At 40.0% G+C, this 14,325-nt stretch overlaps 1 protein-coding gene across 2 annotated transcripts in view; it reads left to right on the top strand.

Moving 5' to 3' along the window:
- Positions 1-3,210: 3,210 nt before the first annotated feature.
- LOC119658083 overlaps positions 3,211-14,325 on the top strand; it is a 55,801-nt gene continuing 44,686 nt past the window's right edge. For both annotated transcript variants that reach the window (XM_038065345.1, XM_038065346.1), the window contains exon 1: positions 3,211-3,547. In XM_038065345.1, coding sequence (XP_037921273.1) covers positions 3,542-3,547 — 6 coding nt within the window. In that variant the 5' untranslated portion in view covers positions 3,211-3,541. The remainder of the gene's footprint in view (positions 3,548-14,325) is intronic.

The raw sequence follows: 14,325 nt of genomic DNA, 5'->3' as shown, positions 1-14,325 counted from the left end.
TACCAGATTTCTTAATTCTTACGACGGTGGAGGTCACAAGGAATCATGGATTAAATACACAGGCATCATCATTATCACCAACGGCGCAACAACCGCTATCCGGCCTAGGCCTGCCTTAATAAAAAACTACTACAACTGGTTTTACGCCGAGGTTCACCAATTCCATATCCCTAAAATCTGTCTGACGCCTGGAGCGGTTGCTCCCTGTACTTTTCGAGTTCACAGACTTGTTGGTTCTCCCAGGCTTCCTTTTCTCGTTTCTGAAGTCGTTTCTCCGTTCGGCGGAGTTATTGGTAGGTAGGTAGGTACCTATTAGTGTTATATCGCAAAATTCGGGGGAGTCAAACATAATTTCTGAATTTGGACTCCTACACAACTTAATTTATTTGTACAGGTTGACATTCATATTTTAAAGAGAAGTCTTAGCAGCGAATTATTGTCGATTTTAATGACTCATCGATACCAGTTTTTGAGTCATTGTGATTTTAGTATCATAAAGGCGGCGATTTCTTCAGTTTTTAAAATGTCTGTGGCAGGTAAAGGTTTCAGGACTCAAAAACTTCAGATTTTTGGCTTACAATTGCATCATGAACGGCCCCGCATACACTTTACTTGGAAATTTTCAAACACCCTGTATACTGTGTGTGCTGCGTTCTTTGAGAATACACCATTACTCGGTATAGAGCATTCTTCCTTTCCGACTCCTTTTGCGGCTGGGGCCAAGTATATTGCTGGCCATATTTATAATAACGTTCTTCAGGTGATTGTGAAGATCATTTATTGATGCTTCATCACCAGGATCTCTGTTAACTGCGGTTATTGCGGCATTCATTTCCCCATTATAGAAGTTGCGGAGGGCTTTAATGTGGATGGATTCAGTGCTAACCCCCACCTGATTGTCAGAGGGGATTCTGGGTGGTGTTGTTATTCGATGTGGTTGAAAGTAGTATGTTTGTGGACAGCTCTCCGCGCAAACCAGGTATTTCCAACAACGATTTCGTGCGATAGGGCTAACTGAATAATTGGTATTTTGATGTAAGCTATGGAAGCCGACGTATCGCCTCAATACGGGCTCCATCCCTACTTGACTTTTGAAATTGCCAAGTCTGATTTTGATGATGATTTTCGAGGGTCCGTTCGACTACCTCATAGAAGATATCCTTCTCCGGCTCTGTAGTCTGAACTGTAAGGGCGTGAACATTAATGAGGCTTATATTTCTAAATTTGCCGGACGCTTATATTTTCGAAGCCGATAACAGCAGGGTTTCCTTTTTTTCGGCTGACTAAGACATCTGCTCCGAGCACAAGGTTTACTAGATGGCCACTGTAATATATGGTGTGGTGACTCTTCTCCAGGAAACCAGTCCCTGTCCAACGTAGCTCTTGCAACGCTATTACATCCGCCATATATTAGGACAGGGTATCGGCTTACTCCTTGGCAGCGCCATCTCTGCACAGTACGTTCAATGAGAAAATGCGCAAATCGTTATTCCTGTCATTGCCGGGTTCATTGTTGTATAGTCAATCCAGTCCGAGGCTCCTTCTGTGGTTTCGTATTGTTGGTTTTCCGTGTAGTGTTGTCAGCCCTACCCCCCCCTGGACCCGTTGGTATAATTTGTCCCGTTTTTAGGCCTGGGAAACTCGCCTTCATCCTTTTCCATCTGCAGCTTCGTTAAGAGAGAGCTCCCAGCGTTCAGAATGTGGTGGTGGAGATAAGGTTTAGTAATAGAGCTGTTGATGTTGGTTAAGCAGGCATTTCCCAGGTTTTATGCTCCATCGTGGGTACCAATCCACGTTTCGCCCTGGGACCTATACTACCCTTTGATCGCCATACACAGGCATGATGCAAGTAAACTTGACCGACGTTATGTCAATTTTAGTCTTATAAGTAATAGAAAAGAATTAGAAGGGTGTACTGCGGTCAATTTGGAAATCGCTGGCATCACCAAATTTCGATTATCGATTATACGATTATTCTGTCTCCTTACGATCGATTTTTCTGAGAATTTGATGCGTTCAGTGGTGCGCCAGGGCATGTTCTATACATCACAAAGGACACTAAAGCGTTTTCTGTAGTGACTTTAAGTATTATTTGGTAATGCATATATAGCAGATGTCATTACTTTTTCAATCGATTCTATTAGCCTCATGGATGTCGCTCGAAAACAGGCTTTGCAACATTCATCCAAGCGGTAAAGTCGGCTTTGTGGTAGGATACTGAATAACATCGGAGAGATTTTAATTTTAGTTAATGCTTTGAATTGCAAATGTAACTGGGGACACATCGGTTACATGTACGGGACAATCCCTAATTTAGAAGCTTGTTTTTAGTTTTTCTTCTTTAAATCGAATAAAATCAAGGATTTAGCGACATTTTTTGTCAATATGAAGTTGACCACTAGCCACTGTGTTTTTGCCTTAAGAATATCTTATTATTATGATATTAAGCGGATATTTGAACACCATCACAAAATTAATCTCCCCAATTGAGGTCCGTTATCTTCAACGTTTTAAATAAATATGCCTGAAAACTTGGTTATTGTATCAAGTAAATACACTGTGTCCTTTATTTAATCTATTATCAAAGTCTACATCTAAATTTGAAATTTGTAGTAATCCGATGTGGTGCGCATATCGCTTGTATTGTATTGGCAATAATAAATAAATGTTTAATAGAGCCCAATTTTTGAAGATATTCATCATCTTATGTATAAAGATGCATTTATTCATCATATAAAGCTAAGCCTCCAGTTTCATAATTTTTCAGTTTTAATTGTCTATATTTGGAAGGTAGTTGACCTCATGTTTCTGAAAAAACTGTCCGCGTGCATTAATTTGGACACCTCTATCTTCCATGATTTACGTATTAATTGCAAATTTACAAAAAGTTATTCCAATCGAATGCACGAAACAATTAACATAGATTACCAATCTTGCAATCTCGCTAACATCTAAAAAGTCACACAAATCCATTCCATCTATCACCAGCTTCGCCCCGTGAGTGTACAAAAGACTTGAAAGATTCGTTGTAGCGTAACACCATGCATTATCTGTAACGATGATGCAGCAATTCGAATTGTTGATGATACCATTCGTAAACGGTGGGGACCTTTCTCCGCTCCAAGATCTTCTTGTTGGGGATGTGGGGATAGTAAGACTTTGGTCGTACTCTGCCGTGCTGCGAAGTCATTTAGGTATGTCATCTCGCTTAAAACTGAAAAGAAATTTTTCGAACGTTACAAACGTTAGTGGACTAGCGTAAGTCATAGTCGCCGCACTCATCGATCCGCTGATTTTCTTTACAAGTATCTAGTATCTATAGATCGTTCGGTGAATTGTAAGAGAGAGTGTATAACGTAGTCGCGGGTTTACACTTTCGGACAATACTTTTCTAATACCGCGAAAAGTGACCAGTGCTAACCCAAAAAAGATCCAGTATTGAAAATTCGAACGCGAATAAGTGCATTCCCGGATTTTTGTTTTAGTTTAAGTGAAAGAAGGACCTTTTTCGGAATACTAGTTTTGATCCACGCTGCAAAAGATGAAGGTAATAATGAAGAAGTGATCAAACAATTCATTCAATTCAAACGCTTAGTTAGCGGATGTCATCTAATTCATGAATGTTAGATTCGTTCGAAATCCGGGATGAATGAGGACATAAATGCATGTTTTCAGAACATGCACTCTCCTAATTTATCTTCCCTTGCCTTAGCTTATCTAATTAGTCATAACGTCACGAGCTGCGTTGAACGTCTCAATCATATTAAATTGCTTATTAATTTTGATTTAGTACTGAACCACAAATTCCGAGTTCGAGATCGCCCAAAAGATACTCAAACGCGACATTTATGGGAAAACCTCATAAGTCCAATTCCATCAGCAACGACGTTTCTGAGTCAGTTTAAAACTTTTACTTTCATATCGTTGTCGAAGTTGTTATTAGTGAAAGCCGTACGTGCGGAATACAATTTATATAACTTCAACGGATGGTTTGGCTGATGTTTCTCTCTTGCGGGCAATAACAAATAAAACCATATTTCTTATAATTTGCGCCCCAAATTTTACTTTTTTCTATTATTAATTATAAAGACTGTTACGAATTAAATCGAAACAAATACCTGGAAGTGTTGTGCACGTCTTACAATCAGCTTCTTTTACCAGAGTGTCTTACCGGTTTTTTTTCTTGGCTCACTGACTAGTAATAATATCAATTGTTGCGTTGCAGCTTTAATTGGTCTACATATGCATATGCATTTATATGTAGATTGCATGCGAGTGATCTCGTTCTGTGACAATAAGAAATATAATACAATATTTGCGGATGCGGCGGGGTGATTGCACATCAAGGAAATAAGCGATACTAGAGGTTATTGTATGGTTAATATGTGTTTCATAATCCATTACCACGGATCGGCGTTTTATGCGAGGAGAAGCACTACCATTTTCATCATCATTTGGCAGAAACCATACATAACAGTTACCGTGATCTTCATCTTTTACCAAATTCGCTTATATGTCGTGTTTTACCTAATAATTCAGTTAAGACTAAAGGGCAAACTATTATGGGAATTAAGTAGTGCTTCCTGTATCTTGGAGCTCAATGAGCCAAAAGATGAAAGTTGAGCAGGTTGGGCTTTTAGTTGAAATCCAAGTCTATTACAGAAATGGAAATCCCGTGTTACTTTTTGTGCTGGCATCACGATTTGCAAACAGCTTGCTCTAGATACACCAATTCATTTATATGTGTATCTCCTGTTTACCTCTTTGTGGAGCACAGGGCATTATGCAGTCTCCTTTTAGGTTTTTTAAATCGGGTTACTGATTTTTTTGGGTGGTTGAAATTGTAAAGGCTATGTACTAATCACTGCTGCTAGTTAGTTATATGAGACTCCTTTCCTTTCCCCCGAAATGCGCATAGGAGTATGATATTATACGGCAGAGCTAGATCAGGTTTTATCTGGTGTTCGTGCTCATGCTTGAATTCCTCCTTTTTTCCTTCCTTTTTTTTCCGACAGATCTCTTCCTTCTGGATTGACGTTATCCTGCTTTCGAGTTTTATCCACAGCATTAAATCCGTTTCGCGTTTTTGAAGAGCAACCCTTGCCTAATAAGACATTTGTCGCTTCCTCCAACAAGTTTGGGTAGTTTTGTCAAGTGATGAATTGTCATGATGAGTTGACAATCTTCATGTATGCTCGAAAACTGCGTTAGGTGAGAGCCTTTTTCGATCTATCTAGCGATATCCGATATGTTCTGTGTTCTTTTGTGAAGCAGCTTCTTTTAATTCGTTGCACCTTATCTTCTTATCGCGCTGTTCTTCGTTTGTAAGTGTTACATTTTGTGTTAGGACTTATTATCAAAGACAGGCACAAAGCAATTGCCATACCAATAGTGCTGACCCGCCTGTTCTTCGATATAATACCTTCCTTTAAACCGCAGGAATGACAGACTCTCGATAAGAAATTCGGTAATGATATGGGTTAGGTACTTTGCCCGGTTAATTTGACTAGGATCCAAAGTAAAATCATCTCACGACATTGAAAGTATTTTGTGCATAGTTAGCTACATTAGTCATTTGGCTGACCACATTTTACGTTTCGACTGTAGAAATCCGAAATAATCTTTATAGAGACCACTTTCCTTTTCGATTCACCCAAATATTACTCAGTCTGTGAACGGGTGCTAGTTTCCGTTTTTGTTTCCTTTAAAACACACCGTAAGTGATTGATCGAAAGGTATTGGCACTATCTAGTTGCAATAATAATATAGTGGAAATTTGTTTGAGATACTTCCAGGTCAATCGTTTTATTCCCGGATACGTTTTGCCAAATTGTAGTTCCGCTTTCGCAGTCATCAGCGGAAATTTGATGATACATAAAGAAACAAGAAGCACTCGTATTTTGCGGAAAACGATTTGGTAATATTTTGTGCAGTAAGTTAGAGCAAATAATGTGGCTCCTTTGACTTTTGATACTGCCGTTTTTTATGCATCACGCCTGAGGTCGAGTCAGCTTCTCTATACAGTTGTTTAAAGTATCAGCCCCACCCCGCTTGGCTGCTTGTGCAAAGGTCAGTTTCTATTTTACTGGCTTTGTATTTGGGATTGGTTCCACAGGAAATTCGATACTCATTTCTACACCTTAATTTTTTTCATAAACGTGTCACATGCATGCCATGACTCTTTGTCGATCGTGAAGCCTTATCATTTTTGATTCAGATCAACAATATATTTTGCAGCAATATATCTTTTGTCAAACCTGTTTATTGTTCATTTCACAATTATCTTTCCGGACCGATTTATTTCATATACATGCTACTACTACTTTTTTTTTGAGACTATAGGATCACAATCACCATGCACTAGGTCCTCGCTGACGTTCCTTAGCTATTGCGTCACTACACTACACTACTACTGACATCATTTCGCTGTTTGGAAAGTTAGTATCATATGAAGTCTTAGCGACTAAAGTATGCAGATAAGAAGAAACTTTAAGTAATACGACCACTGATTTTCTATTCTCGACTGACCCATACTTTAAAATTACCAGATTTTGTTCTAGGAGTGTGGTCTCTTGCATCCACCGCTTAGCTCTTACGCTTTTGACTTGAATTCGCCTATTGTGGTACTTCGTATACCGTAGTAACTATATACTGGCAAGTCACCTAGAGATCGCCTAGATCGTTATTATATTCTGAAGTTATGATGAAGTCGGTTTGTCTTCGAGAATCATCATCATCAACGGCGTAACAACCGGTATCCGGTTTAGGCCTACCTTAATAAGGAACTCCAAACATTCCGGTTTTGCGCCAAGGTCCAACAAATCGATATCCCTAAAAACTGTCTGGCGTCCTGACCTACGTCATCGCTCCATCTCAGGCAGGATCTCCCTCGACTTCTTTTTCTACCTTAGATATCGCCCTTATAAACTTTCCGGGTGGAATCATCCTCATCGATACGGATTAAGTGACCCGCCCATCGTAACCTATTCAGCCAGATTTTATCCACAACCGGACGGTCATGGTATCGCTCATAGATTTCGTCATTGTATAGGCTACAGAATCGTCCTTCCTCACGTAAGGAGCCAACAATTCTTCTGAGGATTCTTCTCTCGTACGCGGCCTAGAGTTCGCAATTTTTCTTGCTAAGAACCCAAGTTTCCGAGGAATGCATGAGGACTGGCAAGATCAGTTTCTTGTACAGTAAGAGCTTTGACCCTATGGTAAGACGTTTCGACCGGAACAGTTTTTGTAAGCTGAAATAGGCTATGTTGCCTGCCAACAACCGTGCGTGGATTTCATCATTGTAGCTGTTATCGGTTGTAATTCTCGACCCTAGATAGGAGAAATTATCGACGGTCTCAAAGTTATAGTCTCCTAGGTGGACTTAAAGAGGATCGTACCTCTCGCATTTACCTCAGCATCACGGATCACTTTCTCCAGGGCCAGGTTGAAGAGGACGCATGATAGGGCATCTCCTTATCATAGAGCGTCGTTGATGTCGAATGGTCTTGAGAGTGATGCTGCTGCTTTTATCTGGCCTCGCACATTGGTCAGGGTCAACCTAGTCAATCTTATCAATTTCGTAGGGATACCGAATTCTGTCATGGCCGTGTACAGTTTTACCCTGGTTATGCTATCATAGGCGGCCTAGAAGTCGATGAAGAGATTGTGCAACTGACGGCCATTTTCCATCGGTTACCACAGAGAGTTCCCCATTTGCCTTTTAATGTATGGGGCAGATAATGCCTCGCAGCCAATCATGATCCTTTGATTTGCAATCCTAAGCTTAAGTTGATGAACCGTTTGGTGTCCGTCGTCGTCAATAGGCAGGATGTCGAACTAGCCAATATTCTGGTTGTTAAGCAGTTTAACAAAGTACTCAACCCATCCATCCCGCTTTGTCTCAATAGGATAAGCATCAAGGAGTATATGACTTCACATTGCTAACTTGTTGGTAAAATTTAGGCGCCTCGTGTGCAATCCCTGCACTTCTCCGCTTCACACACTTTTTGCCAGGCTTCCTTTTTCTGCCTCTGATGCCATTTTTCCGCTCGATGAGTTCGTGTTTCTTCGGTTGCTTTATTGCGACATCCATTTTCCCCTTGTAGGTGTAACGAAGGACTTTGTTATGTATAGTCTCATTCTTCACTGTCACCTGACTGCCAGATTGGTATTATTATTCAAGCTCGGAGCACCATGTCAATGAGATAGTGATCAGAATCTCAATTTTCTCCCTACATGTTCTTATATTCATCAATGCTGAGAGTTGATAACGCTCGGTCTCGCCTGGAGAGGTCACGTTTGTCTGTGGATGGTTTTCCGCGTGAATCAGATACTTCTAATTATTATTTTGTGTGACACTACTAATTGAATAATCCTCAGTTCGTAATCAATAGTATACAAGCAGCAGCATTATGCAAGCTAAGTGGACCGACGTGTTCCCAGAATACGGGCCCAGTCCCTACTTGGTTATTAAAATCTCCAAACATGGCACACTGACTCATAGAAGATTTGTCCCATTTTCAAGCGCGGGAGATTCGACTTCATTTGCCTGTACTGATTAAAATAGAACTCCCAGCGATCACTATGTGGGGTTGAAATAGAGTTTGGTAGTAGAGGTGTTGCCTCGCCTTCGTTCTTTAACTACTGTCGCTTCGTTATAAACTTTCTTTTATTTTTGTTTATTTTTTTTATGCATTTTCTCTTCTTGCGTCGAGTCACAGAGATCACTCCATTCCTTGTGGCAAGTAGATACCTATATGCAATCAAGTGTGTATTTTATAGTGTTTCTCCCCGCTAAATTATATTACTTCTAATTAACGCTCATCTTAATAAAACATGGACAGATGTTCAAGCAAATTAGATCATAGAAGCTACCATGTTTGTAAAACTTCGGGAAGCAACTGCATACTTACTATTCTCGTTGGAGAACAACAAATGTTTTCGAATGAGCCCGCCGCTGTGTTTTGGTTTGTATCAAAACTGCTTCGTGTCTTTGTTGGTGTTCATCAAGTGCCCTCTCACCACTCCTCTTTGTCTTTGTTATGGACACCGTCACACAGGATATCCAACGTTCAGCGCCCTACACACTGCTTTATGCAGATGATGGTTTCCTACCATCTGATAGCAAAAAGGATCTCGAGCAACTTGTTCAAAAATGGAATGATCGCCTCATGCAACACGGTCTCAGATTGAATTTAAACAAAACTGAATTTTTGACGACCGATCCCCATGAAACAGGCACAATCATTATCAGCGGCAGTGATCTGCCCAGAACTGAGCGATTTAAATACCTCGGGTCAACGCTATCAGCCAATGGAGAACTGCGTTATGAAATTGCTTCACGCATTAACGCAACCTGGATGAAGTGGCGTTCCACAACTGGTGTCCTTTGTGATCGACGTATCAACGAACGTCTCAAATCTAAAATTTACCGCAATGTCGTCCATCCAGTCGCTCTCTATTGTTCTGAGTGTTGGCCGACCATAAAAGACAATGAACGGCGTCTTGCGGTAATGGAGACGAAGATGCTACGTTGGACTAGTGGCGTCACACGTTTGGATCACATCCGAAATGAGGATATCCGCGATCGTTATGGGGTTGCACCGATCGTGGAAAAGTTGCGAGAGAGGCGTCTTCGATGGTATGGTCACGCAATTCGTGCAAACGAGAATTCCCTTGCCAAGATTGGTCTGAACATCGTCGTCGATGGTAAACGACCAAAGGGCAGACCTAAGCAACGGTGGCTTGATACGCTGGATGGGGATTTGAAAGCCTCGAGATTGCACCCAGATCAGGCATTCGATAGAGAAAAATGGCGAAGCCGACCGCGCTTGTGAACGGGACAAAGGCTGAAGAAAAAAAAGGAAACTTCTAATGTAACTAATCTCTAATACAATACGTACATGTGTATGTTTCAAAAATGAATAATATAGGTTTATTGTCTATATCTTTTTAAAAGGGAGCTCCTTGTTGTTTAATATAAATATCCAGTTGTGTTCTACTCGAACGGTATAAGGATCTCTTCCCAATATCATCTTAATCGTGCCAATAGAGGAACTCACGTAGTTAGGTTTATTTCACGTTTGTTAGGTGCTTCATTTCAAGTTGTCTATAGTTAAGGCAGATAGCCAACAACACATTGGCATCGGTCTTCATTAGACACTTGCCCAATAGGTTCACAAGTGAATTTTAGAAGTGCTACTTGATTGATTGATCAAGAAATCAAAATTTTAGCAAATCATTCCATATCGGATAAAAGTTGTAAAGAGTGGCTCCTTTCCCGCCAGATTAGTGTATATTTGTCAATGTTTATATCCTTTCTGAGGTTTTAAAAGGTAACTTGTAAGTAGTGATCATTTCTTTGGGTCTGCAGCGGAGATTAGAGAACAGTAGCACCATATAGCATTATCTGTAAGTATTATAAAACTGAATTATGTGTCGACTTTGCATACCTTGGATTTCCGCTGGAACAGGTCTTAGCCTATTCGCGATAATTTGCGTTAACAAATGCTGGGTCAATTTCTATATCATCGCCAACGTTGTTTACGGATCGAGTGATACCGGCTATTTTCCGCTCGTACCGTTTGCTCCCAAGCAGCAACAAGTTCTTCCCATCCTATCAGTTCAGTGTCGGTCGGTACTAGTTGATCATTTCTGAAGAGGTAAATACTATATGCAAAGACATGGTACTAGTTAATAGTCCCGAACTCGCCGAGAGCTTATTTTGAATTCGAGTAGGCCCCATATTTACGCTAATGAAAGGGTTCCTCCTGGAGGGGCATTTGTAGTTTCCGTTGTTGTTGGCACAAACGGGGATAATGTGAAAATGGTTGTGTTCGACGCTTAAGCCACGCATCTTTCCTGGCTCATTTCTAATCCGTAAGCATACAAATATTTGGTGAAGTGTGTACTATCTACGGAATCCAATGATGTCTTTGGTGTACCTTCTGGTATTTTATCTAAATATCCCGATAGACCACTAGAAAAACTTACTTCCCAACGTATCAAGTCCAAAACTTTAATGCGTATTCTTTCTTCTGCATATCCTATAAAAGGCGTATCCAGACGTTCTATAATTGATCTTTGAACTTATTCTGTTCGCGTTAGTTTACTATTTCAGTACATCTGGGTGTATTTTGTTGTTCGTAATTCAGGACTTGCCCTATACAAATTACAAAACACACTGCTACTTAGTGAAAGCACTCGTTTTTGATAGTTATTAATAACTTGTATTGGCACTTCGCACTGGTGGTTGCTTGAAATAGTCAGTGACTCCCAATGCAGTGATCAAATCAAACATTTGCTCCACTGATATATTGTTCAGATTGTTTCTATCACGCAGAATATCACTAATCTAAATAACCTTTAATGTATTGACTGAGAAGTTTTATCCTTTATATCGAAGCCGTCGACGGTGGCAAACTCTCACTCCGACTTTGCGGTAGTGTAACTCTATATATCGTGGATAGTTGGTCAATATCCTCAAAATATCTTTTCTTTGAAGGGGATTTATGCAGTTCACCAAGTATTTATCGAGCGTCTAATTTATTTGTAGAAGTCTCATATACCCAGACACAAAATTATGAACATAGTTCCTACTGCATGAAAATGGTGAAAAGTAATATTGCCTAAATATTATATTATGCTGAACTGAGACTTGTTATTTCTTAGGAATGAGGGAAAATTGTCCACATTTGAGAATAACTAATGATATAAAAATTACATACATTCAGAATTTATCAATAAGCAGCCTTAGTGGATTCAAAAACACACAGATTCGAAGTTTTATATATGTACATACATATGCACAAACATATATCGTGACAAAAAGAATCGAGCAATAAAGTTGATAACGATTGAATTCCATTTGCGGAACAGATGCCATGTTAATAGCCTCACACTGCCATAAGTGTTGCATCTTACGTACATATCTTTAGCGAAACGGGTCGAATCATAGCAGATAGTAGAAACTTTTTGGATTTTTGTTTCATTCAGTAAAGAGAATGCAAAAGCATGTCATATACATACTATGCCACAAATATCCAAAATTATTACCCGACTGGCTGTCGTTTTGCTTCATCTTTGAACTTTAATGGATAAACCATAACGTGGATATAGTGGTGAAAGAGAATGATCAATTCATGCTCCATGTCACAAAAGCCGGTGCTTCATAATTGGAAATGGTTCATTATTGGCTTTTCCTGAGAAAAATAAACCAAAATTGTACCATTTGCTTAGAGATCTGGAAAGTTTTTTATCGTATCGGATGAACGTAATAAGTTTCGGATACTGAGTTTCAAGGGCAAGAAAAAGATTTTCTACCATAAAATTCGATTGTGTTTTCTAAAAACCAAAAGGTGTTCATTTCCTTTAAATTTCCCTGTTTTTTAGAATCACTATTTCCATTTTAATTAATTGATTAGATCAGTTCGAAGTTTCGTTTTAGATAGGTTTTTTGAATTTCCGTGAGAAGTTCATTTCACTTTGATTTAATACTATCATCCAGCTTTAAATCTAATTACATTTTACAAAATTGAATAAGAAACTTCGGAGTATATATGGTATTTTATTTTAAATAAAACTCTATGCGTTCCAAGTTTAACTCATCTTTGGTAGGCAGTGGCGCAGCTCCAAACACTCACGCTTTTCGTCAGGCTCTTGAATCTGAAAAGATCGTCCAGAGGTCGAGGGTGCACAGATTCCTGCAGAAAATCTTACTTATCTAGGTTTTTTTGAAGGATAATCACTGCTGCATATGAAGTTCAGAGCCATCTACTCCTCTTCCTCGCACTAGCTACATATAGCCGATAATAAAAATGCTAGAAGCCCCGTTTTCTTTCCCCAAGATTTTCGCAGCCTGCCAGCAGAAACTATAATTTGTATGTACGACCGCGTAATTCACTCAAATTTCACTCTTCAGAGTAAACTTGACAGTGGATGGCTGGATGCCAAATGATGGCTCTGGCCTCACCATTGTGGATCCAAATCGTTGGTGGGCCATTCAGTCGGCTTTTTCATTTCCTGCAATATTAGAATGCTTGGCACTCAGGTCAGCAATTTTCTGCTCAGTCGGTCAAGTTTCCACCGCACCAGGTGGCAACTCCACTCCAATTAGCTTAATGTTAGAATTAACATGTAGTTGCTCTTTAATGCTGATTATATTGCCCAACTATCGGCGCAGATTTGAATAGTGTGATTTTTGTCGCAAACATTCTTCTGCTGCCAAGGAAAGGACTCGTGGTCACCACATTCGCCTCTTCTAATGATGACGACAGACTATGTCATTTCATTCATATTTCAATCATATGATTGGCAGGCATGGCAACGGTGCGTCGCAAGCGGGTTTCCATTTTACTTCCAAATGATTGGGAGTGGATTAAGGACAGATTGATGTGCCGCAGTCGGTATAATACTCAAGCAACCGAGCCATTGAATTTGCGCCATCCGCTCCCAGCAGTTAGCCAAATTCAGTCTCGGCCACCAGATACTGGCATTACAATGAGTTTTATTATGGATGTATAAATCCAATGTCCTCAGATCTTGTTGCCAGCACCAAAGCAACCCGCACAAATTCTAATATTGAGACATCCTGCCTCATAGACTTTAGTTCAGCATGTGAAGGATTCAACTGATTAACAGCGGATCGGTTTCATGCTGTCTTCCACGCAACAAATCGCCACGAATGATGCAAAATTAATGGCACCCTTATCGGTCCTGACCTGAGACTGGTTTTCTGTTTCTTAATCACTTTCTGTGTTTCCTCTGCTTCTATAACCCTCAAAGATTCAATTCAACTTTGCTCCTACTGTGCTGGTTATGATGATCTGGATTGTTTTTTCAGTTCCAGGAATGGATTTGATGCGCTTCGTAAGGATGATAAGTCGGGCGCCTAACCCTATTTTGTACGTCTCCCAATTTGTATTCCTCAAATTGAGGACGAAGTAAATACGCTTATGATCGGAAAGCGTAATATCGGTTGTTACTCTATTCTCCGAGGAAAACCACCATGTCAGGCCAACGCAATGTGCCCAGCTAACCTAATTGTGGAAATTAAGTTCAGGACCTAAGTTGAGTATTTGGAGTTTAGTTTCTACCAGATTCTTTAATAGTTTCGGTCCTGTCATGTTGATATTGAAACTTCCTCAGTATATATAGTCAGCGTTACAATCGCATTCTACTATTACCTCCACGTCCTTACTTTTGGCATATTGGATAGCTCCAATGAATGTTCCGTCATGGGGAAAATAAGCAGAACACCTTACCTCCCTGCTGACTTTTTACGGTTTGCTTAGTCGTTGTGTTGTCGCCATTACAAAGGCTGTT

This window comes from Hermetia illucens, chromosome 5, assembly GCF_905115235.1.
Source record: "Hermetia illucens chromosome 5, iHerIll2.2.curated.20191125, whole genome shotgun sequence".
In the NCBI taxonomy this organism is placed as follows: domain Eukaryota; kingdom Metazoa; phylum Arthropoda; class Insecta; order Diptera; family Stratiomyidae; genus Hermetia; species Hermetia illucens.
The sequence above is the reverse complement of the archived record's forward strand: the minus strand, read 5'-3'. Positions and strand labels throughout refer to the sequence as shown.